General features: G+C 42.7%; 1 protein-coding gene across 1 annotated transcript in view; it reads left to right on the top strand.

Annotated features, from left to right (window-relative positions):
- Window positions 1-26,293, top strand: part of LOC136886009 (calcium release-activated calcium channel protein 1) — a 107,071-nt gene extending 80,778 nt beyond the window's left edge. The window contains exons 3-4 of the mRNA XM_067158720.2: window positions 23,538-23,804; window positions 25,889-26,293. Of these exons, the coding sequence (XP_067014821.1) occupies window positions 23,538-23,804; window positions 25,889-26,095 (474 nt within the window). The 3' untranslated portion in view covers window positions 26,096-26,293. The remainder of the gene's footprint in view (window positions 1-23,537; window positions 23,805-25,888) is intronic.
- The last annotated feature ends 342 nt before the right edge of the window (window positions 26,294-26,635 follow it).

Here is a 26,635-nt window from a genome sequence, read left to right on the forward strand (position 1 = left end):
TGGAGGCCGAGTGTTACTAAAAGAAGGCGGGGGTTCTTTTGCCACACGCAATGAATCTGCGTATCTAACTCCTTCCGCTGAGACGGCCAATGCTTCAAGTTCAGAGAAAGTTTGCGGGCACGCCGCGAAACACAAATATGACCTATAGGGAGGTGAAATTCCCTCTACAATAGCCTGTACAATCTGATCTTCGGGAAAATGAAGGGCAAACACCCTAGTATAAAACTTAATATCCTGTATGAAATCAGCCAAGTTTTCATCCAAGCGTTGTACACGGTAATAGTACTTCTGAATCAGAGATGACCTCGCGCGAGCAAGTGTGCATGAAAATCTTCAATAGATGACTGTTCAGCTATGGCTCTTACTATTTTGTCAGAGAGAATACCAATTGCATAAGGATAGATAATTTGCAAAATTTGACATGGAGAAAGAGAAAACACAAGGGCATGATCCTGAAATTCAACTAGAAATCTTAAAAATGAAATTACTTCACTGGTGGTATTAACGGAAAACTTAGAGATACCTCTGAGCAACATTGCCAATGGATGAGGCAAGCTGCTAAACCCGGGTGACATAGTCGGTAAAGGTTTAAGTGGCAAGGAAGTTAATTCAGAACGTACATTAGTCAATGAGTTACGACGTTCAGACTCGTTGTCTAATGGGGCAGAGATAGTTTGAGCAGCAACGGTTATCCTATTGACTTCTCCCTTAGGAGGCTCTTCCTCGCTCCCAGCATTCAACGTGGCGGGTTGATCAGTTTTGGGAGGAACTTCCCCAGTTAACAATTGAGTAACCTTGCTAGATAATTCAGACATATTTTCAAGCAGCGTACTAGCTTCCTTCTTCTGAACGTCATTCAACTTTAGAGACAACAGATCGTTAACTCTATTTGAAAAATGAAACAGCCTAGCTTGCACACGCTTAATTTGATTAGGAGACGGATCATTTTCGTCAAAAAACTAACTACAGAAGCTAGCCCAGTAATGTTCTCCGTGATCGTGGAAAGAGAGTCGTCAATTTCTTTCTCTCCCAAATTGGGGATGGAAATGGGCAAATCTAGGGATTCTCTAAGCTTGTTTGTGTCTACTGCAACCGTGCCTCCAGATTGTACATTTCTAATAGTTAATTCATAGATCAACTCCTCCTTGCGCAAATAGTTAAGATGAAGAACATCGCGAGGGCCAGGCATGGTGACAGAACAATTTTGAAAACCTCAAAAATTCCAGCAACTGAGAAAATGGTTAGAGTTCGGAACAGAACAATATTTAGCCGTCAAAAGGGGCTAAAATGAGACCCATTCAACCACGCTCTGCTACCACTTGTTACGGAGCTTTCCGTGGTAGGTAGAGGTGAAAGAAGGTGCGGGTGTGAATAGGTCTCCAGCTACGAAAGTAAAATTAATTTAAAATTTAACAAGGTTATATTTTCTTTTCAAAATAAGGAGATAACAAGCATGGCAGGTACAAAGTAGCAAGTCAAAAGGGTAGTTACAATATTTACAGGATTTGGGCTTCGCGCCCTGACTTCACAATGCTTGGGCAATCAGCTCAGTTTTACCCCAAACACAAGTTTCAACAGAGGGGCAGAAAACCCCATTCATGCCTAGGAGCCCTTGCTCCAAATTACACTGAAAAGCCTCCACGAGGCATACAACAATCAATTTTCAAAAAGAGCCACTCGCTCTCAACTCTAAGCCTCTCCCAGGCCACACCAAACTCCACCTTCAAGTTGTCCTCACTGGACATAGACACAGGGGTAAAATACCCAACCTACTGAGGTCTATTAAATGAAAAGAAGGTTGATTACATGACCTCCAAAATAACAATTTGAGAGGAGGCGATCTGCACTCCTAATACACTTTGTTTTTAAAACCTACTTGGCACTAGGCCATTAATACAAGGGCTAATCCCATACTACAGAGGTGACTTCAGAAAAGAACAATTTACATTATATTAACGAAGAATAGGTTGAGAAAAATAAGTTCACCTCAAAACATTATGATTGGGAGCTCGAGAGGGTTAAGCACTCTCTATCCCGATATGCAGTTCAAAAGATGAAATAGATGCAAGTTTCTTTACATTTTAAGGAGGGTTACATAATGAAAAAAACTTCGGACCCGCCCCGAGAGTTAAACTGCTGAGCAAGCAAGAAAATAAGTAATTAATCGGCCATTACCTTGTTGTTGACCGCCGCCGAAGAAAGAGGCGCTACCCGCCCCCTGCTATGTACTTTACACACTGAAAGATGGAACAGAAGTGGCTCAGAGACCCTAAAATCAGCAGTTTATATACTCTCGCGGAAGGTTCTAGGCGTTAGGGGAATGAAAACACCCGCCCACAATCACTTTATTGGAGAAAAAAAGAGAAACCCCTACACAAGATGAAGAAGAAACATATAATTGGTGGAAAATTAATTTCAGAAATTCGGGATTGGCTAGATTTAAAACAAGGGGAAAGAAAGGGGTAATATTGCCAACTTAACCAATGACTGAAAGAAATTTAACAAAGAACAAACTTTTGAAATAAAATTTTCTCCAAAGAACAGTTCTTTTTCTTCGCACTAGGGTGCACTATTGTAGTTCTTCAGTAGTGTCCTCTAGAAGAGAAAGTTCACACTTCTTACTTCAAGCAAAACAAAAACACATCAAAAATGACACAGTTCTAAAACTCCAAAATTTACAGGTAGTGACATCTTCTGAGAAAGTAGAAAATTAATACCGTCAATCAAGTTCAGACTTCCTCCAGCAGAGGAGTTTCAACTGGCGCACCTTTTGAATTAGCGGCGTGGAGGTGTACCGCCCGGTACAATAATAATAATAAATCCTGATATCTTTCCATTTACCTGGAAATGGCATTTTGTATGGATTTAGCCTAATGCCCTTCCTGACGACGCCAACCCTAGGTCGAGTGATGTATTTACTATTGCGTGCTTCTGTAGTGGTTTGTAGTATGTTCTGTTGTGTGTAGATGAAGAAGGTTATCCAGTCCCGGATCCAGAGGAATTAACTGTCGACTACCCGGTTAAAATTCTCAACCCGGTCGAATCTGGTGCCCTCTGAACCAAAGGCCAGCATGCTGATCATTCAGCCAAAAAGCCGGACACTAAACAACTTGGCAGGTTAGATCCTGGCTCAGTACGATAGTATTTAGGTGCTCAAATCCCTCAGAACTCCTGCGGGACAACATTTCGGCACCTCGGCTTATCCGAAAAAGTAGCTAGTAGGGCGTAAAACTAATAATAATTTACGAAAAATAAGTATTCTGGAGCCGTGGGGTACAAGGTTTGAAGTGAACAATGGTGTAATAAAGTATCCCTTAATAATAATAATAATAATAATAATAATAATAATAATAATAATAATAATAATAATAACAATAAAATAAGAACAAGAATTTGTAGGATAAACAATTTGAAATAATTGCTAAAAAAGAGAACAGTTCTTCTTGTGATAATGATCTTAAATCACATAAGTTAACTTTCCTGAATAATTCACTTCGATTATCTTTGGAAGAAGATTATGGTAACGCCGATTTTTTATTTGCCTTATGTAGCACCCACTCAGACACGCCTTATAGCTACGATGGGATAGGAAAATGCTAGGACTGCGAAGGAAGTGTCAGTGGCATTAAGGCACAGCAGCCCCCGTATTTGCCTGATGTGAAAATGGGAACCACGGAAAACCAGCTATCAGTGCTGTTGGCAGTGGGATTAGAACTCACTATATCCCGAATGCAAGCTAAGAGCTATATACCGCGAACCACGTAGCCAACTCGCTCAGTAGTAGTGGTGATGTAGGACTGAAAGTCCTCATATTACTCCGTATCGTTGGCAAAGGGGATGAGGTGTCTAGGAAATTCTAAATATTGTAGGTGTGGCGTTGGACAGCAGGCGTCTTGTAACATCGTTGTTCACTTTATATTTATTTTCAAAATGCTGGGGAAATGTGCTCTGTAGGATACAAAGTAATAATAAATAGTGGTATTGGTTTTTCGTCCTACCGACTACTTAGTACGGTTTTCGGAGAAGCTGAAGTGCCGGAGATTTGCCCCGGTGGAGTTCCCTTACGGGCCGGTAAATCTACTGACACAAAGGTAACCTATCTGAGCACCTTCAAATACCAAATACAAGAAAATAAAAGTAGGCCTAATGTACACGTGCTGGATTGTGCTACACAGGCAACGTAATTCTGCTAATCGCCCAAAACTGTGTACTTTAGTAAAAAAAAGAATCTTATCTAAAATATGATATTTATTCTTCGTGTTTTCTATACAATTTATGCAATTGCATGCCACACACGTAGAGAGCATATTTTCTTCGATCTAATCTATTAGAAGTATCGCACCGTATGCGGAGAAATTATATGAATGGCGCTTAAACTATGGAGTCGCTATTTCGCCTTGGCACCACCCAGAGCACTGTAGCAGCCATGTTAGCCACTCTATAGTCCTCTTTCTAGCTCGTTGAGTCTGGTCAACCAAACGAAGTCGTCTTTTGCACCGTGCACGGTGCATGCACCCTGAGAGGCCCTGCTTTAATGTATTAAACTATCCACATATCCTACGGATTCCACTGTTTTCAGATTGTTACTTGTTGTTAATTATTCGCAAATTCGACAACATGCCACTCATCCCGATAATTTTCTTCCCCCACTAACTTTTAAAAATTATCAGTAATTTCAATAATTTCCCTAGCTTTCTCCATTTTTGATTTAACAATAATCTAATATTCATATCCCGTTCCTATTTTATTTCTCTCTTCTGTTTCTAAATATTCTAAATGTTCTATCACACTGTCTCAAGAAATGTGAATTTCCTATCGTCTTCTCCTTTCGTTAATTTATCATTTGTTATTCTTATACCTGGATGTATATTCATGAATTTCTCTAGAGTTCTCCTCTTATTTATCCTGAGCTCTTAGTATTTCAATATTTACTACACTTTCCTGTAGACTTTCCTTTCTTCTAGGTTTCTGTTCCAACACTTCCCCATTACAATTCCTTCTAATATTGGCAGAGTGGGTCTCGGGCCCTCAAGTGGGCACGGCTGGTCCGTGGGTCGACAGCTCTACATTCTGACCGCCCAACCGAGCAGAGGCGTAGAGCCACGGTAGAGCCGTGGCCAGTTGTCTGTATTTGGGAGACGGAGAGGAGCTGTCCTGAGAATGGTTTCCCGTGGTTTTCCATTCTCCTGGACTAAGGCGAATGTCGGGACAGTTCTTAGTATAAGCCACGGCCGCCAACCCCCTCACCTCTTCCAACCATCTTCCTCTCCGATACAAATCTCCTAGCCTGGGGCTGAGTGGCTCAGACGGTTGAGGCGCTGACCTTCTGACCCCAACTTGGCAGGTTTGACCCTGGGCTCAGTCCGGTCGTATTGGAAGGTGCTCAAATACTTCAGCCCCGTGTCGGTAGATTTACTGGCACGTAAAAGAACTCCTGCGGGACTAAATTCTGGCACCTCGGCGTCTCCGAAAACCTTGAAAAGTAGCTACTGGGACGTAAAAAAACAACAATGACATTGAATTCTTCTGGCCTGAGAGACGGCGTCACCATTTAGCAGTAGTAGTAGTCCTAATAATTGCTTTGGCCCAGTTTTGATAAAGAACAACCGGGCGAGTTGGCCGTGCGGTGAGGGGCGCGTAGTTGTGAGCTTGAATCCGGGAGATAGTGGGTTCGAAACCTACTGTCGGCATCCCTGAAGATGGTTTTCCGTGGTTTCCTATTTTCACACGAGGCGAATGCGGGGGCTGTACCTTCATTAAGGCTACGTTCGCTTCCTTCCCACTCCTAGCCCTTTCCTATCCCATCGTCGCCATAAGGCCTATCTGTGTCGGTGCGACCTAAAGCAAATTGTAAAAAAAAAAAAGTAAAGAAGAAATAAAAGATGTAGCCAAACATTTGTATCAATAGGGGGGGGAAGGGGAGATATATGGAATTAAAATAAGAAAAAAATGTTTCGATGGACGTATGTCCTCCAATGCTTTGTGTTGAGATTTAGACGTTCCACACGACCACTAACACACTGACGATTTTGTCATCTATCGTCTGTTTTCTTCGCCGTCGAGGCCATATTTGGAACAGATGCCATCATAAACATGCATAGAACACACACGCGGGCAGTTGAAAATCCTAGTGGTATGATTGTCGCTAATAACCAACAGCAATGGACGCATTGTGTGGTGTGGTATTGATGAAAGTGTGTAATGCACAAGTCTCTAAACCCATGGGTGAATAGTGAAAATATCGAGCTCTATTAGTACGTGTTCTTCTTCTTTCTTAGTTATGCTCGTTTACTTGTTAGCTTGATGATGGTTTTGCTTTCTTCTTCTCCCAAAATGTCTTCATAAACTCGCTATGCTGTTTCTTGCGTTCTTCCGTCCATTGTTTCGCTGTGGTTCTTTTAGCCTTTTCCATGAACGTGTACTTTGCAACCAGAGTTCCAAAAGCCTTGCGATCCCTGATGATATCTTCTGTGATGTTCATTTCTTTTTAAGTCCTGTTTTATTTCCTCTAAACAGCTGATTTTGACCTTGTTTGAGTTAATTATACCAAGCAGTCTTTTTTTTTTGCATATCTAGCGTCGTCCATTCTACAGATGTGGCCATAGAATTTCAATCGTCTCCTACGTACGGTATCGGTGAACTTGTCGATTGCTTTGTACAAATCTACAGTTTTTATTTTGATACATATACCATTTACAGGAACGGGGCCATATATTTTCGTAAGAAGATTAGTAGGTATTATTATTATTATTATTATTATTATTATTATTATTATTATTATTATTATTATTATTATTATTATTATTATGCTAGTTGCTTTACGTCGCACCGACACGGATAGGTCTTATGGCGACGATGGGACAGGGAAGGGCTAGGAGTGGGAAGGAAGCGGCCGTGGCCTTAATTAAGGTACAGCCCCAGCATTTGCCTGGTGTGAAAATGGGAAACCACGGAAAACCATTTTCAGGGCTGCCGACAGTGGGATTCGAACCTACTATCTCCCGAATACTGGATACTGGCTGCACTTAAGCGACTGCAGCTATCGAGCTCGGTATTATTATTATTATTATTATTATTATTATTATTATTATTATTATTATTATTATTATTATTATTATTATTTACGTAGTTATGTACGGACTTTATTTGGTATAAATCGTTGTCGTATCATTTTTTTTTTTTTGCTAGGGTCTTTACGTCGCACCGACACAGATAGGTCTTATGGCGACGGTTCATTTATTATTTGTGTGTTGTATGACCTGTCTTGTGTAACAAAACACGTTCGGTTATGTCACGACACGTCTTCTGTATGTATATTAATATGTCTTTATTTAATGTAAGAACACGTAATTAATAGTGTATAATTGATTATAACCTGTAAATATGATTTATAAATCCAATGTAATGTTATGCAACAAAGGGTAAGGCTCCAAAACAACGCACCTTTCTCACTAGAGTTTTAATAGAATGTTTGATCCATTTGTACATAGGCTATTGGAGAATCGAGAAAACGTGATGTGTCATACTTTTCTAGAAGCCTGGTCAGGCAAGGTATATAAAGAGACAGACAAGGGTAGTGGAGTTGTTAGCGAGACTTGTTAGTGAAAGTCGTTAGTCGAGTGTGTGAACTCATGTTGTGATTTTGTTGTGTTGGTAATCGGTTGACATGCTAATGTAGCAGTCAAATGTTTGTCAAGATGGTGGTTCATTAATGTGTGTGCGTGTGTAATATGTATATAATTTTTAAATAGAGTAGTGTACACAAGAGACAGCATCCCGCGTGTGCGTCTTTGCAGTTACGACGGTATTACCCATGATAATCTGCTCTTTCCTTTAACTTATTAAAAAAGTACGTAGCTGAAATGTCATTCGACGCAGCTAACCGATTGTTCATCGCCACAGTAAGTAGTGGAGACCCGCATGGCAGCGTGTAGTAACGCGATTACTATCTGCTGGCGCACTAAATGAGTTTTGTATGTGGAGAAATCCATGTGGTGCAGCCTGACAAAGGGGAAGAGCGTTCACCTCGCTGGTTGCTACCGAAGTGTTCACATCGGTTACAATGTTAGAGTGACAAGGCTTCATTTCACTCCCAATAGCTCAGCAGTACAGAGGTGTCAAAAATTATTAGACTCAAAGGAGAGAACAAAAAATTAAATTGCCTTAATTTTAGTTTTTGCCCCCACTTGTCCTTTTAATTTGTTCCATGGAACTCCCTATCTTTCAGTCAAATATTGATCCGACTTACTGAACTTTGTGAAATACTGTATTATTCGTATTTTAAAAATATTATCATTTATTTATTTATTTATTTATTTATTTGTGATGGCTTCTTTCATGTGGCGAAGTTACATCATGACTGGCGAGACAGCCCTTTGTCGGCCTTAGCCTTCTGAAGAAGTTTTCCCTATTCTTTCCTGTTTGCATAGCTCCTCCAATTCTTGATTCCAATTACCTTTATATCCTCTCTCTCCCCTTCTTCCCACCTTAACTTTGGTCTTCCAAATTTCCTGATTCCTTCTGGCAATGCATTAAATATCTTCTTTATCATTCTGCCATTAGCACGCAGCACATGTCCTGCCGACTCCAACCTTCTGATCTTTATCCAGTTCACAATGTTTGGTTCGTTATATAAATTATAAAGTTTATGATTATATCTTCTTCTCCAAACACCGTTTTCCTCCATTGGTCAAAAATCTCCCTCAAAATCCTTCTTTCAAATATACTGAGCTGTCTTTCGTCAGATTTTGAGTGTGTCCAGGTCTCAGCGCCATTCCTAAAACTTTAGGACTTTAGTTTTCCTGAACAGCAGTTTACGCTTCAGATGTTTTCTGAGACCACGATAGCACTTATAAGCAGACAGTATCCGTTTTCGGATCTCAGAACTAACATTGTTCTTGGAATTAACTTCTGATCCAAAGTAGGTAAAGCTACGCACAAAATCAAACTTACATGAGCCAATTTCTATAAATGAAGATTCACTAGATTAGTCTTTCTGGATTACGGATATGTACTTTTTTTAAATATTATACTGAGATTAAATATTTCTGTTTGGTCTGTTGCTGATCCTACAACATCAGTTTCCAAGAGTTTGGATTGTAAATAGTACAAAACACAGCGAATTACCAGCGCTCAAGAAAAGCAAAATATCACAGAACCACTTCAAGTAATTCCATTTTATCTAAATACCCTTATTACACTCAAAAGAGAAATTTAAAATCCTCATCATTGGAATTTAATATTTAATATCGTTCCTGAAATGAAATGTCGTATGGCTTTTAGTACCGGGATATCCCAGGACGGGTTCGGCTCGCCAGGTGCAGGCGAACTGCGCGTCGTGATGAGGATGAAATGATGATGAAGACAACACATACACCCAGCCCCCATGCCCTTGGAATTTGTTGTATGTCCGGCGCTCCCTTCTCCCTCCGCCAGCCAGCTGCACGCGCGCCTGTGTATCATTCTGCTAGCTTCGACGCGCAGCCCTCAGTGCGCGTGCCTGACCATCGAGTGTACTATAAATAGGAGCTCCCGGCCTGCTCACTTGCCCACTTGCCCCGGTGTCCAGCTCCAGAATACACCCTACGTCGAGCACGGAGGCTACTCCTCTTGAAAATGTGCTTCGACCAGGTGGACTGAATTTCTGGCAGTACGAGGTTTCACCTCTGGTCACCGCTCCCTTACCTGTTTCCGCTGCCTATGTCCCGTAATTCTTTTACAAGCCATTTTCATTCCCTAATTTATGCAAGCTCCCTTAGTTTCGCTAGGTGGAATTTCTTCAATCAATTGAACTTGCTTTTTAGGAATTCAGGCACTTCAACAAACAAGGACTCTCATGAACATTTATGTTAGTGTGCCAGATAGTTCTCGACTATCAACGTGTCAATTCACAAAGACTATCTTTTCAAGATAGAAGTGTATATAAAGACTGCAAACCTGTACATATTGTATAAAGACAGACTTTTCTCAAGATTCAATATTCCTTTTTGCTTCAAAATAAATTTCAGTTATTTGTGTAAATATCATAAAGTGAAGCAATAAAAGTTGTGTTCTGTAAACTTCAACCTTGGTTACAACAGAATTAACCAATTAAGGTTAAAATCCCAGACCCGGGACCCTCTGAACCGAAGGCCAGTTCTGCCAACGAGTCGGACAATATCGTTCCTGATGTAACTGAAGGAAAATGTAACATGTGTACTATAATTTACTTTGAACAGACAACCCTGTTCGTACATGAGCTCCACCGCAGGGGCAGGCAGGTAGCAGGTAATGCGACAGTGGATATAAGAAAAAATTAGTGAAGAGTCTAATAATGTTCACAGTTCTGTGGTTACCCCCTCCACTTCCTTCCTTTCCCCTACTTTCCCCTCCTAACTCCGGGCTTCGTGCAAGTTTGTACCGTCAGATAGTAATCGTATTTATAACATGTGCTGTGAGAGAGGAAAGTGGGAGTATATTTTTCCAAGGTCACGTACAATTGGAGCCGGCCCCGCGGTGTAGGGGTAAGGTGCATGCCTCTTACCCGGAGGCCCCGGGTTCGATTCCCGGTCGGGGCAGGGATTTTTACCTGCATCTGAGGGCTGGTTCAGCCTACATGATTATAATTGAGGAGCTATCTGACGGTGAGATGGCGGCCCCGGTCTAGAAAGCCAAGAATAACGGCTGAGAGGATCCCTCATGCTGATCACACGACACCTCGCAATCTGCAGGCCTTCGAGCTGAGCAGCGGTCGCTTGGTAGACCATGGCCCTTCAGGGCTGTTGCGCCATGGGGTGGAGGGAGGGGGTGTTCATGGACAACTTGATAGGATGCACCCACTTAACCGCGCGCATTCGTCAGTCTGGCAGTCTCAGTCAGTTAATGTGTCTCTGTAGTCAAATACTAAATGACTTTTTACTGTATAATCACACTGTCCTTATGTTTAATAGTAATACATGTTCTAATTGCTCCTTTGGTGGAAGTTTATTTTATAGTATTGAATAAAAAACTATTATTACCACAGTTAAGTTGGTAGACTCTCAACGTTTAGTTTTCTGTCGTAATTCCCTCAGAGAGCATCAGAAGTTACCATATTGAAACTATTTTTCTCAATTTTGTTGTCTTCCCCCGCCCCCCACTACATCTCCCTGAACACCGGTACTTTTTGTTATCTATAAATTCCTCCCCTCCCCCCCCTCCCACTTCTAATTCGCAATCGCCGCGACTACCCTGACGATTGAATGGACCAGGGTATCTGACCTTCTTGAGCAACACGCTGTCTGTAATACTGGAATATGTGCTTCTTGCAGTTTGTAACTGAACAATAGGGTTACATATTTCATTCAGTATGTATTATTATTATTATTATTATTATTATTATTATTATTATTATTATTATTATTATTATTAACCCGATTCGTTAGATTTTATATTGTGATTTTCATCATTTATACTGTAATATAATTAGGTATCACACATATTATTTTATTTAATCATAGGTTAAATGAAACTTGTTTGTAATTATTCTGAACAAATCTCACTTATTAAATTCTTCTTCTTGGTTTCAAATAGTCATGCTGTGGCTTGTACCTCTGGCCACATGAGCTGGCATATTATTTTGCAATCGAGGCTATGTTTAACCGAGACTGTATTGAGCAAGTATAGTAGGGCCCACGAGAGTTGAAGTCTGACAGGTGAGCGGCGAAAGCTGTAACTACGAAGTACGCTGCGTTGTCATAGTTACCTCCATTTGCGGCCTACCACCCTTTCAGACAGGCTGAGTGTTTAATAAAACATGTAGGCCTAGGCCTAATACAATTCATTTACCCTTGACCGGTTCCTAAGCTAGTGTTAATAATTCCAGCATTAAAGGCAGAACACGACATTATCGATATATATAAAAGATTTCATAACCACTAACAAAATCATCAGTTTCTGACAATAACCTCAACAAATGCACATGTTAATCACAGAATAGAATAACACTACCCACATTGATAGTTTTTTTTATTATTTAACTCGGATTGTTAACGGTACCTGTACAATTCAGGAATAAACTACGGTATAATAAACACAATAGGAAGACGATACTTCATCGAGAAAAGAAATCAGTCAGAATATGAACGACAAAAGTGACTGAGAGCAAGCCAATCCACGTGATGATAGCGTCCTAAAATGTTGCAACTCTGTTATCGTTGCCATAGCAACAGGCCATTTTCGAGCAGCGTTAGTCAACTTTTTCTCGCCGGTGGCGCTGAACGTCAGACTTCAACTCTCGTGGGCCCTACTGTAGATTTTCCGCTGGCTCATGAACAGAGATGGTCGATAAATCACAGCCTGTTACTTTGTCACCGATATTTTTCTGTGACCGCTATATCAGATACGCTGTCACGGAAGTATTTGTGACAAAATATCGTTTAAGTTGTGTACTTGGATCATGCTCACAGGGCTATGTTATCTGCTGTAGCTCAAGGTCTATATCGTTTTTCGTTTACCAGTTACCTACGGCGATATTAAAGGCGTTAAATCATACATTTTATCATAGTGTATTTATGGACACAGTGGAGGGAATACCTGTCTAGCAATTATATCTATCTCTAGCTAGATAATGTTTCATACGTAGCGCGAATCCAACAGATTAGTCCTCGGCTGGTAAATGAGGCATGTTTGAATACATAATATTTTTCCGACAAGTACTTGTCCGATTTACAAAATAATCTTCTTCTTCTGCTTCTTAATCTGCTTACCTTCCAGGGTTGGCTTTTCCCTCGGACTCAGTGAGGGATCCCACCTCTACCGCCTCAGGGCAGTGTCCTGGAGCGTGAGACATTGGGTCGGTGGATACAACTGGGGAGAATGACCAGTACCTCCCCAGGCAGCCTCACCTGCTATGCTGAACAGGGGCCATGGTGGGGGATGGGAAGATTGGAAAGGATAGGCAAGGAAGAGGGAAGGAAGCGGCCGTGGCCTTAAGTTAGGTACCATCCCGGGATTTACCTGGAGGAGAAGTGGGAAACCACGGAAAACCACTTCCAGGATGGCTGAGGTGGGAATCGAACCCTACTCTACTCAGTTGACCTTCCCAGGCTGAGTGGACCCCGTTCCAGCCCTCGTACCACTTTTCAAATTTCGTGGCAGAGCCGGGAATCGAACCCGGGCCTCCGGGGGTGTCAGTTAATCACACTAACCACTACACCACAGAGGCGGACTTCAAAATAATCACGGAGCTGAATTTGTAATATTTGTAGATTTAAGGCTATGTGTACAAAATAGTGTTTAAAAAGAGCAAAGTTAGTACCATGATCCCAGAAAGTATTAACGTCATGACACAGTACTTACTTTAAGTCCGATTATTAGCCCTTATGGCACCACTACTGAAAGTGAAAACAAAATGACATTATCTTTAACCGTTCACGAGTTATTTGAGGTGGACAAACTTTGCTGAATAGCCCTGTGTATGGGAGGAATCTTTGTATTAAGTTCATCAATTTATTATTTTTAAACCTACATTAAGTACTGTACATAGTTCGACTCATTGTCTGAACGGTCAGCGTTGAGGCCTTCGGTTCAGAGGCTCCCGGCTTCGATTCCCGGCCGGGTCGGGGATTTTAATCGCCTTTGATTAATTCTTCTGGCCCGGAGACTGGGTGTTTGTGTTTGTCCCAACACTATCCTCTTCATATACACACAACACACAACACTGCCAACCACCACAGAAACACGCAATAGTGATTACCTCCCTTCTAATAGGGTTGGCGTCAGGAAGGGCATTTGGCCGTAAAACAGGGCCAGATCCACATATGTGCGACACAGTTCACAGCCGCGACTCCACAAGTGTGAGAAAAGCGGTAGAAGAAGAAGAAGATTAAGTAGTGTAAATAATTGGTATCCCCGAGACACGACACATTATTAAAACTTCAAATTATAAATGTGAATATTATTTTTCCCACTTCTAATGTCCCGAATCTTCCGAAAAATACTACCCGACTTTGTCATCATATCAACTAGAAGTATTTCCATACAGACCGCTCGCGACCAAAGAGTGACCGTGACAATAATCATATGCTCGTGTTTCCTGTGACTGAATCACAGATAAAAGTCACAGGTATTTTTGTGTCACAGATAAGCCTGTAGCCGATATTCTGAAATATAAGTTAAGCTCATCTCTACTCATGAATGTTGGGAATCAGCGCAGTTCAGTTTACATGTACGCCGATTTTTGGACAACACCTTCCGAAGATGGTAGATCAGGTGTTGAGGTCCAGTGCATTGGCCTGCCCGATCTCCTGACCTTAATCCACTGGGCTTTTATATGTGGGGGACACATGAAAAGTGTGGTAATGCTACTCTGGTTAACGACATCAACGACCTGTAACACCGTATCAGTGACAGGTGTTTGACAGGACTCGGGTATCTTTGAGCGGCTTCGCCAGCCCATGTTGAGACATCTCCTGTGATGTGACTGATGAACGTCCTGTAAGTCCGTAACAACGCCTTGTAGGACATGTGTTCATGGAGACATTTTTCTTGTTTATCTCCCCTTCATCTGTCGCCAGAAGACATTCTCCGGGTCGCCAGGAAACGCTCCTCTTAATGATATGCGAAAGAGTCTGACGTTCAGCACGACAACAGCTTGGTGAAGATGTCATACCGCTCTTCTGTTGTGGACGGATCAGATCTTCCCATGTCCTTAAAATCCTGGTGGTTTGGTTGAGTTGCTCTAGGCTAGCACTGACTTCCATATTTTTGACAATTTGTCCGGCACTTATGCTCCTTTTCTACTCATAGTCTGAGCAGTTCATAGCCTGGACCGTCTCAGCAGGATTACTTGATTCGAGAAGTGAAAAAAAAATCCAAATAAAAACATCTCGATTTGTTCCGAGTGCTTCCCGACAAAAGAGTGGCGTTACGAAAATGTTGCAAGGTTTAGGCTGAGAAGACTTGGGAGAAAGCGGACGAGCTGTCACTGCAGAGATGGCGTCCAATGACGTTAGTAGACGAAAAGTTTTGAGTGGTGTATTTAAAAAGCCGGCACCGTGCTATAGGGATAGCGTCCCTGCCTCTTACACAGAGGTCCCGGATTCGATTCCCGACCAGGTCAGGGACTTTTGCCTGAACCTGAGGACTGGTTCGAGGTCCACTCAGCCTACGTGATCAAAATTGAGGAGCTATCTGACGGTGAGATAGCGGTCCGGTCTAGAAAGCCAAGAATAGCGGCCTAGAGGATTCGTCGTACTGACCACACGACACCTCGTAATCTGTAGGCCTTCAGGCTGAGCAGCGGTCGCTTGGTAGGCCAAGGCTCTTCAAGGGCTGTAGTTTCATGGGGTTTAGTGTTTTTGAAAGAAGGAAAGATTACAATATGAAGATAGAGTTGGAATTCATGAGGACAAATTGGGGAAGATATTCATTTGTGGGAAGAGGAGTTAGAGATGGAATAATTTACGAAGAGAGATGTTCAATAAATTTCCAAATTCTTTGCAATTATTTAAGAAAAGACCAGGTAATTAAATGGCGTATGGCTTTTAGTGTCGGGAGATCCCAGGACGGGTTCGGTTCGCCAGGTGCAGGTATTTTGATTTGACTCCCGTTGGCGACCTGCGCGTCGTGATGAGGCTGAAATGATTATGAAGACAACACATACACCCAGCCCCCGTGCCAGGGAAATTAACCAATGATGGTTAAAATTCCCAAACCTGCCGGGAATCGAACCCGACCCCTGTGACCAAAGGCCATCACGCTAACCATTTAGCCACGGAGCCGGACAAAGACTTGGTAAATAACAGATAGAGAATCTGCCTCCTCGGCGACTGTCCTAAATGCAGATCAGTGGTGATTGATTGATTGATTGATTGATTGATTGATTGATTGATTGATTGATTGATTGATTGATTGATTGATTGATTGATTGATTGATTGATTGATTGATGAGTTTGTAATTAACAGCAATAGGAACGAAATCTATTCCTGTTGATAGTAGAGATGTCTTCATAAACAGGAAGGTTAGGGTCAGCAGTTATTTTTGAAGACATCGCAGATATGGGGCGGTTTTATGGCTAAGGAAGGGCAGCCAGAAAATTGGTGTGTTCCTAGTGTATACATTGTGTAGAGTGCCATTTCTAGAGATGGTTTTCCTAGATATTTAATTTCAAATACAGTCCTAACTCACGTAGTAAACATTTTTTTAAATATGCCTTGTGAATATTCTTCCATTATCTGTAAGGTCGGACCAATGTATCGACATGAGGTCACACATTTCAATCGATATGCCGCCTCTCTTATACTTAGACTTGGACTTGATAATGCTTATGATAAGCCACCTGTTGTTCTAAGAGGAAGTACAACTGGGCAACCATTGTCTATTAACACTTAAATCCAGAGGGAAAATGCAAGCGATCGACACTTTGAAAAATCAAGATATTGCCCAAAGAAAGACAAGGGCGACGAAAGACGTGAAAATGAAAGACTCCCTAGGGCTCGAATGCTCTAATACCGTCGGTGTCGGTAAAGAACAAGTGTTGACCAGGACAGATGAAAGTGAGGAACCTTCCCGTACCGGGCGTACACCTTCTCCATCCTGTTAAATGGCAACGCCTTTTGTAAGGCCATCTGTGTTATGGAACTTGAACTATTGTTATACAAGATATTTGGATTTTCTACCGCTAGATGCCTCTATCATCGGTTTTGTTGCTCCCCCTAGCGGATTGACTCTAACTAATTTATGAAGAAATTTATACTCCGACAGGTGGCAAACCATAAGTTTTCGTAGATTTTTTTTTCATGTATCAAATATATCAACACTTCTACTGCTTCTTTCTTCCTTAGTTATTAACCAATCAGCCAATTAAAATCGGGGGGGTGTACAGGCATCCAGCCTATCTGTAAAGAGTTCTGGAAACTTCCCCTCACGGATGCTATAAAATTGGACGTTTTAAGGCCGTATTGTCATCTTCATTGCTCCAGTTGATCGTGCGCGGCGTGTATTAAGGAGGCAGGGGCCGTAGATCGGCGTTAGGAAGCCCCAGCAAGCAAGGCAATGGCAGAATTTCCTTAATATGTGATACCTCCGACAGATATCTTGAGGGGAAGGTTCAAACCTCTTTTTTTGTATGTAAACGTTCTATTCAATAGTTTAAATGTAGATTTTTGGCAAGTCTGAGGACTCTGCTCAAATCCTGGCTGGAAAACATGTAAACTAAGAGAATAAAGTGTGATTACCCTCTGTTGATTCCCATTCAACTTGGTATGGGGTGACTAAAATATTTTAAACCTCTAAATTGGTAACACATTTTTGGCATTTAATATTTCTCGTTCAGTCACCCCTTTGTAGAATAGGCTTTGCCTCTGCAACTTCAGGTCATAAGCCCACTTAGGATTTTACGAATTTTTCTAAAAGGAGTCGAAGTGTTTCGTTTCCTAGCCTGTTGTTCATGGCCTATTATGTTAAACCCTTTCTTTCTTTCTTTCTTTCTTTCTTTCTTTCTTTCTTTCTTTCTTTCTTTCTTTCTTTCTTTCTTTCTTTCTTATTCGGGAGAGAGAGTACTGGGCGAGTTGGCCGTGCGCGTAGAAGAGCGCGGCTGTGAGCTTGCATCCGGGAGATAGTAGCCTAGGTTCCAATCCCACTATCGGCAGCCCTGAAAATGGTTTTCCGTGGTTTCCCATTTTCACACCAGGCAAATGCTGGGGCTGTACCATAATTAAGGCCACGGCCGCTTCCTTCCAACTCCTAGGCCTTTCCTATCCCATCGTCGCCATAAGACCTATCTGTGTTGGCGCGACGTAAAGCCCCTAGCAAAAAAGAATTATTCGGGAGATAGTAGGTTCCAATCCCACTATCGACAGCCCTAAAAATGGTTTTCCGTGGTTTCCCATTTTGACACCAGGCAAATGCTGGGGCTGTACCCTAATTAAGGCCACGGTCGCTTCCTTCCCACTCCTAACCCTTTCCTGTCCCATCGTCGCCATAAGACCTATTTGTATCGGTGCGACGTAAAGCAACTAGCAAAAAAAAAAACTTTCTTTCTTTCTTTCTTTCTTTCTTTCATGAAGGCCATTTAGAATTGGCACTCATTGGCCCGGTTTAAAATGTAATTGTTTATAGACCAGTGTGTAACGAAGTGTTGAGCGGAAGTGACTTTTAAGTTTGTCAGGCATTACTTAGTAAAAAACTTATGCCTGTGAGAGGCTGGGCTATATTAACTTTTGGAGCTCAGACTTCCGTAATACTTTTTTTTTTTTTTTTGCTCGGGCACTGCGCTTACGGCGGACAAAGTTTGACACCCCTGGCTTAAAGTCTGTAAATAAAGAAACACTTTTTCTCATAGAACTTGTGCAAAGTTTACAACGGACGCGGGACATTTTTCTAAAACAAGGCTTTCTCTTAAAATGCGTGACGCTTGCCAACCTTGATTAAAGTTAGCAACACTGCTTCCTTTCATCTGTTGTTGGGAAGAATACCGCCGATCTTAACGATCTGTTAATACTAGGAGATTATTTTAACGACTTGTTTTAAAAGGACGCGTACGATTAAAAAAGCAGTGAGTCCTGTCGCGGTGTTCATTAACTCGGTATTATAAAGAGTTTATCGATAGTTAAAAGGCCACAGTCTTTCTTGCTAGTTGCTCTTAATACTGAAGATAACAGTTGTAGGTAACATTAGTAGACCTGCTTCGTAGCCACTGTCCACATACAATGCCATTCCAGTGCTGTAGTTGTGCCCTGAGGTACGCCGATGACGCACTCATCAAAACAAGTGCTAGGGAGCTGGAGATAATAATGCATCAGCTGACAAGAAAGAGCAGGGAGTATGGCCTTGAGATGGTGCACAGGGCGAACAACAACCAGCCAGAGATGAATACAGTAGCTGGGTTTGAGGTGGTGGGGAGATTCTTCAGTCTCGAGCAACGGAGGCTGCTCGGATGAGACAAGGAGACTCCTTCAATCAATCAATCAATCAATCAATCAATCAATCAATCAATGATCTGCGTTTAGGACTACCACCTATGTGGCAGTTTCCCTATCTGTTCTTTACCAACCGAGCTCGATAGCTGCAGTCGCTTAGTGCGGCCAGTATCCAGTAATCGGGAGATAGTGGGTTCGAACCCCACTGTCGGCAGCCCTGAAGATGGTTTTCCGTTGTTTCCGATTTTCACACCAGGCAAATGCTGGGGCTGTACCTTAATTAAGGCCACGGTCGATTCTTTCCCATTCCTAGGCCTTTCCTATCCCTTCGTCGCCATAAGACATATCCGTGTCGGTGCGACGCAAAGCAAATAGCAAAAAAAAAAAAAAAAAAAAAAAAATGTTCTTTACCAAGCCTTTTCTTAAATAATTACAAAAATTTGAAATTTATTGAACATCCCCGTTGGTAAATGATTCCAATCCCTAACTCCTCTTCCTATAAACGAATATTTCCCCCAATTTGTCCTCTTAAATTCCAACTGTATCATCATAATTTGATTTCCTACTTGTAGAAGCTCCGCACTAGCTTATTTGCCTACTAATGCCATTCTTTTGCCATTTGCTTTACGTCGTACCGACACAGATAGGTTTTATGGTGACGATGGGAGAGGAAAGGCTTAGGAATGGGAAGGAAGCGGCCGGGGCCTTAATTAAAGTACAGCCCCAGCATTTGCCTGGTGTGAAAATGGGAAACCACGGAAAACCATCTTCAGGGCTGCCGACATTCGGGTTCGAACCCACTATATCCCGGATGCAAGCTCACAGCTGCGCGTCCCTAACCTCACGGCCAACTCGCCCGGTGCTAATGTCATTCCTCGCCATCTCTCTACGGACAGCTCGGAACATTCCGCTTAGTCGAGCAGCTCGTCTCCTTCCTCCCAAGTCTTCCCAGCCCAAAGTTTGCAAAATTTTCGTAACGCTACTCTTTCGTCTATTTTATTTACAAATTATACACATACATTAATGAACGGCCATTTTAAACTAAACACTTCTACGAAGAAGACTGCAACATTAGCACGTCAAATAACTACCAACACAACAAAATCACAACATGAATTCACTACTTTCACTAGCAACTCTCGCTAACAACTCAACACAACTCCCAAGGCTGCATCTGTATATATTGCATGGCCAGGCTTCTAGAAAAGTATGACACAACATGTTTTCTCGTAATTTCTAGAGTCTCCAATAACCTATTATAATGAATGGAATTTTCTATACAACTCTAGTGATAAGATGCGCTGTTCTGGACTATTACCGTGTCTTGCACAACATTCCACTGGATGTATACATCATATTTGCAGGTAATAATAAATTATATACTATTAATGACGTGTTTTTACATTAAACAAATATTAATATACATACCGCAGACGTGTCGTGACATAACTTCACAGACTGTGTTAGTTCCACGATTTATACCGAATAAAGTCCGTACATAACTACGTAAATAATAATGATAATAGTAATGACCATAATAATAATAATCGAACTCGATATTTTCATTATTTACCCATGGGTTAGAGAATTGTTTCCAAAGTTACACTAGTCCATTACACTTGCATCAAAGCAACTTGTAAAAGGAAAAAGAATTGCAACATTTTTTTCATACTGTGCCTGTCTTTACTCATCACGCATCGTGGAATGAGGTTGGAGGCAGATAGGAAAGCTGGACTTGTGCTCATTCAGTGCAGAGGAATCAACTCATTTTAGTATAGCCCTCGCAACGTTTTCGCTCATTGCCCTTAGTCTATGCAGCCTTACACTCGTTCCGCTGTTCCAGTGGGATGTACATGATGACCTGTATAACTGATCATTTTCCCATTATTCTTACTCTGTTCAATGATATATCCACTGAAACTTCTCCTCGACGGACTCTGGAACGCGCTGACTGGCCAAAGTTCGCCAAACTTGCTATGTTCAATGACTCTGGTAGACGACAAGGTAAATAATCTCGCTTGTTGCTACCGCGGAGTCCATTCCAATTAAGTGACCCCTGTCATCAACACGTTGTCCTCAACAGCAGTTGACCATGGCGATGGTGGTTGTTTCCCCGAATCCACGTACTCATGAAACAGTCTAGTTACAGTGGTTCATGGGAGGCGCATTGTCTGTACAGTACGTATGCACCCACGATCTGGCCGCAGTCAAACGCGCTGAGATCTCCTGTTTTATATCCTTCCTGTTCTCACATGTTACTCACGCGGCCAGTACGAGATCTGACGTCATAACTGTCCACGTGAACGTTCTCTGTGTTGTTTTAGGAGGCCATGTCAGAGCTCCACATACACGTGTTCTGTGTTGTTTCAGGAGGCCATGTCAGAACTCCAATGAACGTTCCCTGTGTTGTTTTAAGAGGCCATGTCAGAGCTCCAATGAACGTTCTCTGTGTTGTTTTAAGAGGCCATGTCAGAGCTCCACTTACACGTGTTCTGTGTTATTTCAGGAGGCCATGTCAGAGCTCCACATACACGTGTTCTGTGTTATTTCAGGACGCCATGTCAGAGCTCGACATACACGTGTTCTGTGTTATTTCAGGAGGCCATGTCAGAGCTCGACATACACGTGTTCTGTGCTGTTTCAGGAGGCCATGTCAGAGCTCGACATACACGTGTTCTGTGCTGTTTCAGGAGGCCATGTCAGAGCTCAACATACACGTGTTCTGTTATTTCAGGAGACCATGTCAGAGCTCCACATACACGTGTTCTGTGTTATTTCAGGAGGCCATGTCAGAGCTCGACATACACGTGTTCTGTTATTTCAGGAGACCATGTCAGAGCTCGACATACACGTGTTCTGTGTTATTTCAGGAGGCCATGTCAGAGCTCGACATACACGTGTTCTGTGCTGTTTCAGGAGGCCATGTCAGAGCTCGACATACACGTGTTCTGTGCTGTTTCAGGAGGCCATGTCAGAGCTCGACATACACGTGTTCTGTGCTGTTTCAGGAGGCCATGTCAGAGCTCGACATACACGTGTTCTGTGCTGTTTCAGGAGGCCATGTCAGAGCTCGACATACACGTGTTCTGTGCTGTTTCAGGAGGCCATGTCAGAGCTCGACATACACGTGTTCTGTGCTGTTTCAGGAGGCCATGTCAGAGCTCGACATACACGTGTTCTGTTATTTCAGGAGACCATGTCAGAGCTCGACATACACGTGTTCTGTGCTGTTTCAGGAGGCCATGTCAGAGCTCGACATACACGTGTTCTGTGCTGTTTCAGGAGGCCATGTCAGAGCTCGACATACACGTGTTCTGTGCTGTTTCAGGAGGCCATGTCAGAGCTCGACATACACGTGTTCTGTGCTGTTTCAGGAGGCCATGTCAGAGCTCCACATACACGTGTTCTGTTATTTCAGGAGACCATGTCAGAGCTCCACATACACGTGTTCTGTGCTGTTTCAGGAGGCCATGTCAGAGCTCGACATACACGTGTTCTGTGCTGTTTCAGGAGGCCATGTCAGAGCTCGACATACACGTGTTCTGTTATTTCAGGAGGCCATGTCAGGGCTCCACATACACGTGTTCTGTGTTATTTCAGGAGACCATGTCAGGGCTCCACATACACGTGTTCTGTGTTATTTCAGGAGGCCATGTCAGGGCTCCACATACACGTGTTCTGTGTTATTTCAGGAGACCATGTCAGAGCTCGACATAAACGTGTTCTGTATTGTTTCAGGAGGCCATGTCAGAACTCCACATACACGTGTTCTGTGTTGTTTCAGGAGGCCATGTTAGAGCTCGACATACAGTAAACGTGTTCTGTGTTATTTCAGGAGGCCATGTCAGAGCTCGACATAAACGTGTTCTGTATTATTTCAGGAGGCCATGTCAGAGCTCGACATAAACGTGTTCTGTGTTATTTCAGGAGGCCATGTCAGAGCTCGACATAAACGTGTTCTGTATTATTTCAGGAGGCCATGTCAGAGCTCGACATAAACGTGTTCTGTGTTATTTCAGGAGGCCATGTCAGAGCTCCACATAAACATGTTTTATATTATTTCAGGATTCCATGTCATGTCTCCAATTAACGTTTCTATATTTTTTCAGGAGGCCATGTCAGAGCTCCAGATGAACCGTGTTCTATATTTTTTCAGGAGGCCATGTCAGAGCTCCAGATGAACCGTGTTCTATATTTTTTCAGGAGGCCATGTCAGAGCTCCAGATGAACCGTGTTCTATATTTTTTCAGGAGGCCATGTCAGAGCTCCAGATGAACCGTTTTCTATATTATTTCAGGAAGCCATGTCAGCGCTCCAGTGAACGTGTTCTATGTTGTTTCAAGAGGCCATGTCAGAGCTCCGATGAACGTGTTCTGTGCTGTTTTAGGAGACCATGTCAGAGCTCTAATGAACGTGTTCTGTGGTGTTTTAGGAGACCATGTAAGAGCTCCAATGAACGTGTTCTGTGCTGTTTTAGGAGACCATGTCAGAGCTCCGATGAACGTGTTCTGTGTTGTTTCAGGAGGCCATGTCAAAGCTCCAGGTGAACGTGTTCTGTGCTGTTTAAGGAGACCATGTCAGAGCACCAATGAACGTGTTCTGTGTTGTTTCAGGAGGCCATGTCAGAGCTCCAATGAACGTGTTCTATGTTGTTTCAGGAGGCCATGTCAGAGCTCCAGGTGAACGTCCCCACCCACTGCCCGGCCTGGCTCTTCACCATGTTCGCAGTCTGCACCACTCTGCTCATCTCTGTCCACATACTGGCTCTCATCATTAGCACCTTCCTCCTCCCCGCTGTAGACACTGAGGTACGCACCAGATTGTCTCGCCTGCTGCCGAACTGTCCCAGCGAGACTCTGCCACACCTCATAGCTCTGGCGTGGTCTCTCTCCACAGTGCTGGGGCTCTTCCTCACGCTAGTTGAGGTAAGTTCACACAGCAGATTCAGCAGCGTAACCCTGTATGCGAATAAAATGCTAGGCTGTAAGGTGTGCCAAGATTTTACAAGTTTAGGACCAGAAGAACAGATGGAAGTGAAATTTCTTAAGTGTGGGCCAGTAGTAAAATCAGCACCTTTGGAAAAGAAGAAGACGGTACATTTGGAGATAAGAACAAAGTGGGAGATTCAGTTTATGAAGGAGTTTAGATGAGTACCGCCACCAGAAAGAAAAGCACTGACATGGAGAAAAATTTGGATCTGCTACTGAATCATCATTTGAATTTTTTTTCCTCACGCCAGTCACTCTTAAAAAGCTGTGTTTGTTGAACATTTAACCATATTGTTATCCTTTTACTTATTGATGATGTGCTACCAAGACTCACAGATCGGTTCCGCGTACTTGTAAAAAATGCTGTGCAAAGCCATTTAGGCCTGCATGGTGATCCTGTAGGCAGGAAATCTTCTGCTTCTACGTCTCCTCCTTCCCCTGAATCACATGGTTGACTGTCACTGAGGGCATTCAACTTCTCCGCTATTTCCTTTTGATAGAACGTCACAATGAAAAGAAGAAACCACTCCACATCGCTTTCTTGGATCTCGAAAAGGCCTTTGACAGGGTGCCTCGTGATGTTATTTGGCATGCACTCAGGGAGCATGGTGTACCAGAAGTATATATTCGATGGATCCAGCTTCTGTATCGAAATGCCACCAGCTCTGTCCGATGTGCTGCTGGAATGTCTGCACCATTTCACATTCAAGTTGGCGTTCATCGGGGATCGGCTCTATCTCCGCTTCTGTTCATCCTCTGTCTCGACACCATCAGCACAGAAGTGTTAACACCACACCTTTGGAGTCTACCCTATGCCGATGATGTTATGATCGCCTGTGAATCCCGTCAAGATTTGCAACAACTAGTCCAACGTTGGAAAAACTCCTTGGGCAGATATGGCCTGCGACTTAACGTCGGGAAGACTGGGTACCTAGAGTGCGGGGTACAAACTAATGGGTCAGTTAACATCGATGGCGTTGAGATTCTTAAAACTCCTTCATTTAAATATCTGGGATCACTTATCCAATGGGATGGCGACACGCTCCCAGATGTTCGAAGCTGAATCAACGCTACCTGGATGAAGTAGCGCCAAGTTGCAGGAGTCCTTTTTGATCGGAGACTGCCACTGTATCTGAAATGCAAAATCTACAGAACAATCATTAGACCAATGGCACTGCATGGAACAGAGTGTTGGCCAGCTGGATGTCATGGAAATGAAGATGCTTCGCTGGCCAATGGGACTCACTAGACTGGACCACGCGCGAAATGAGGATGTTCGGATGGCATTTGTTGTGGCCCCAATCCCTGAGAAAATGTGAGAGAATCGTTTGCGATGGTATGGCCACGTACTACGCAGAAACAGTTTTTCAGTCACGAGAAGGGCATTAAAGTCCTGAGGGCCGTAGACCACGAGAGGGACCAAAGTAGCGCTGGTTCGACGCTCTGCAGGAGGACATGCATGTGGCGAAAGTCTCTCCTGAAGATGCACAAGACCACATCAAGTGGAAAAAGAAGTGCAGAACTGCAGACCCTGCAATTAAGCGGCATAAATGCTAAGAATAATGTTTCATAATTCCTAAGAGATGATTCATTTATGTACCGGTATGTATTTCATTGCTGTTGTTCAGATGGTAACATTTCCGAGCGGCAAGTACTACAGTGCCGCCACGGTATGCAACCCGCCTGACTGCTGCTCTCTTGTCACGTGACTGACAGCCGTCTGGAGCGGAGCAAGTAACAGCGGCTCCCTAGAGCAACTACGTGATGACGTCTGCTCCAGATATTCCGGAATCTCAGAGAAAATAACAATATCGTCGGCAAATATTAGAGTTTTGATTTGTTCTCCTTGAATTTTGATTCCTATTACAAATTCTTCTTTGATTTCCTTCATCGCCTGCTGTATTATTATTATTATTATTATTATTATTATTATTATTATTATTATTATTATTATTATTATTATTATTATTATTCCTGGCAAATAATTTATGAATGTAATGTATTCTTGGCATGACCCACAGGTCCTGTTGCTGTGTTGGGTCAAGTTCTGGGACTTCACACATCTAGCCTGCTGGGCAGGAACTTTTGCTGTTCTGCCCTTCATAGGAGCCTTCCTCTTCTTCTGTATCCACTTCCATCGCACTGTGCTGCTTCAAGGATACGAAGCAAGGGACAGCGAACTTCGAGACATGGAGAGTACAGTTCTTACGCTGGACTTGAAAACGTGATAGTGCCAAGAATATGGACTGATTTAAACCTTGATTAGAGACAGTGTTACCAACATTAGTGTAAGGTATTTGATGACACATTAGAGGTATTATATTTGACGATTAATGAAACTGATCCTAAAGTTGGTGCACAACTGATGGCTTCACTGCGGACCGTGAAGCGTTGATATTGTTACGAATAAAACAGCGTATGTTTTATTGTTCTCATTTATTTCAGGATGACCCAATAAATACACACACATTTCTGTTGAACCGTGAATGGTCACGCTTACTGATTACTGTCTATTTACAAGTGTCTGCTCTTCCCACACAGCAGAGAGTCCCAGCTCGTTGGAATTACCCGAGAGAGATTTAATACCTTTCACAGGCTCGCCTTACTTTCATCACAGTCTAATATATACAATCGCGAAGCTCTAATGATATTTTTCATCCGAGGCGACTGCAGCGCTCCAAGCGGCGAGGTAGAGGCAAGTTGCTAGCAGACAAAAGGGAACGAATTACCACTACAGTCTAAAATGGCCATAACTTCTGAACCATTCA

The sequence above is a fragment of the Anabrus simplex genome, chromosome X (genome assembly GCF_040414725.1).
Source record: "Anabrus simplex isolate iqAnaSimp1 chromosome X, ASM4041472v1, whole genome shotgun sequence".
NCBI classification, from domain to species: domain Eukaryota; kingdom Metazoa; phylum Arthropoda; class Insecta; order Orthoptera; family Tettigoniidae; genus Anabrus; species Anabrus simplex.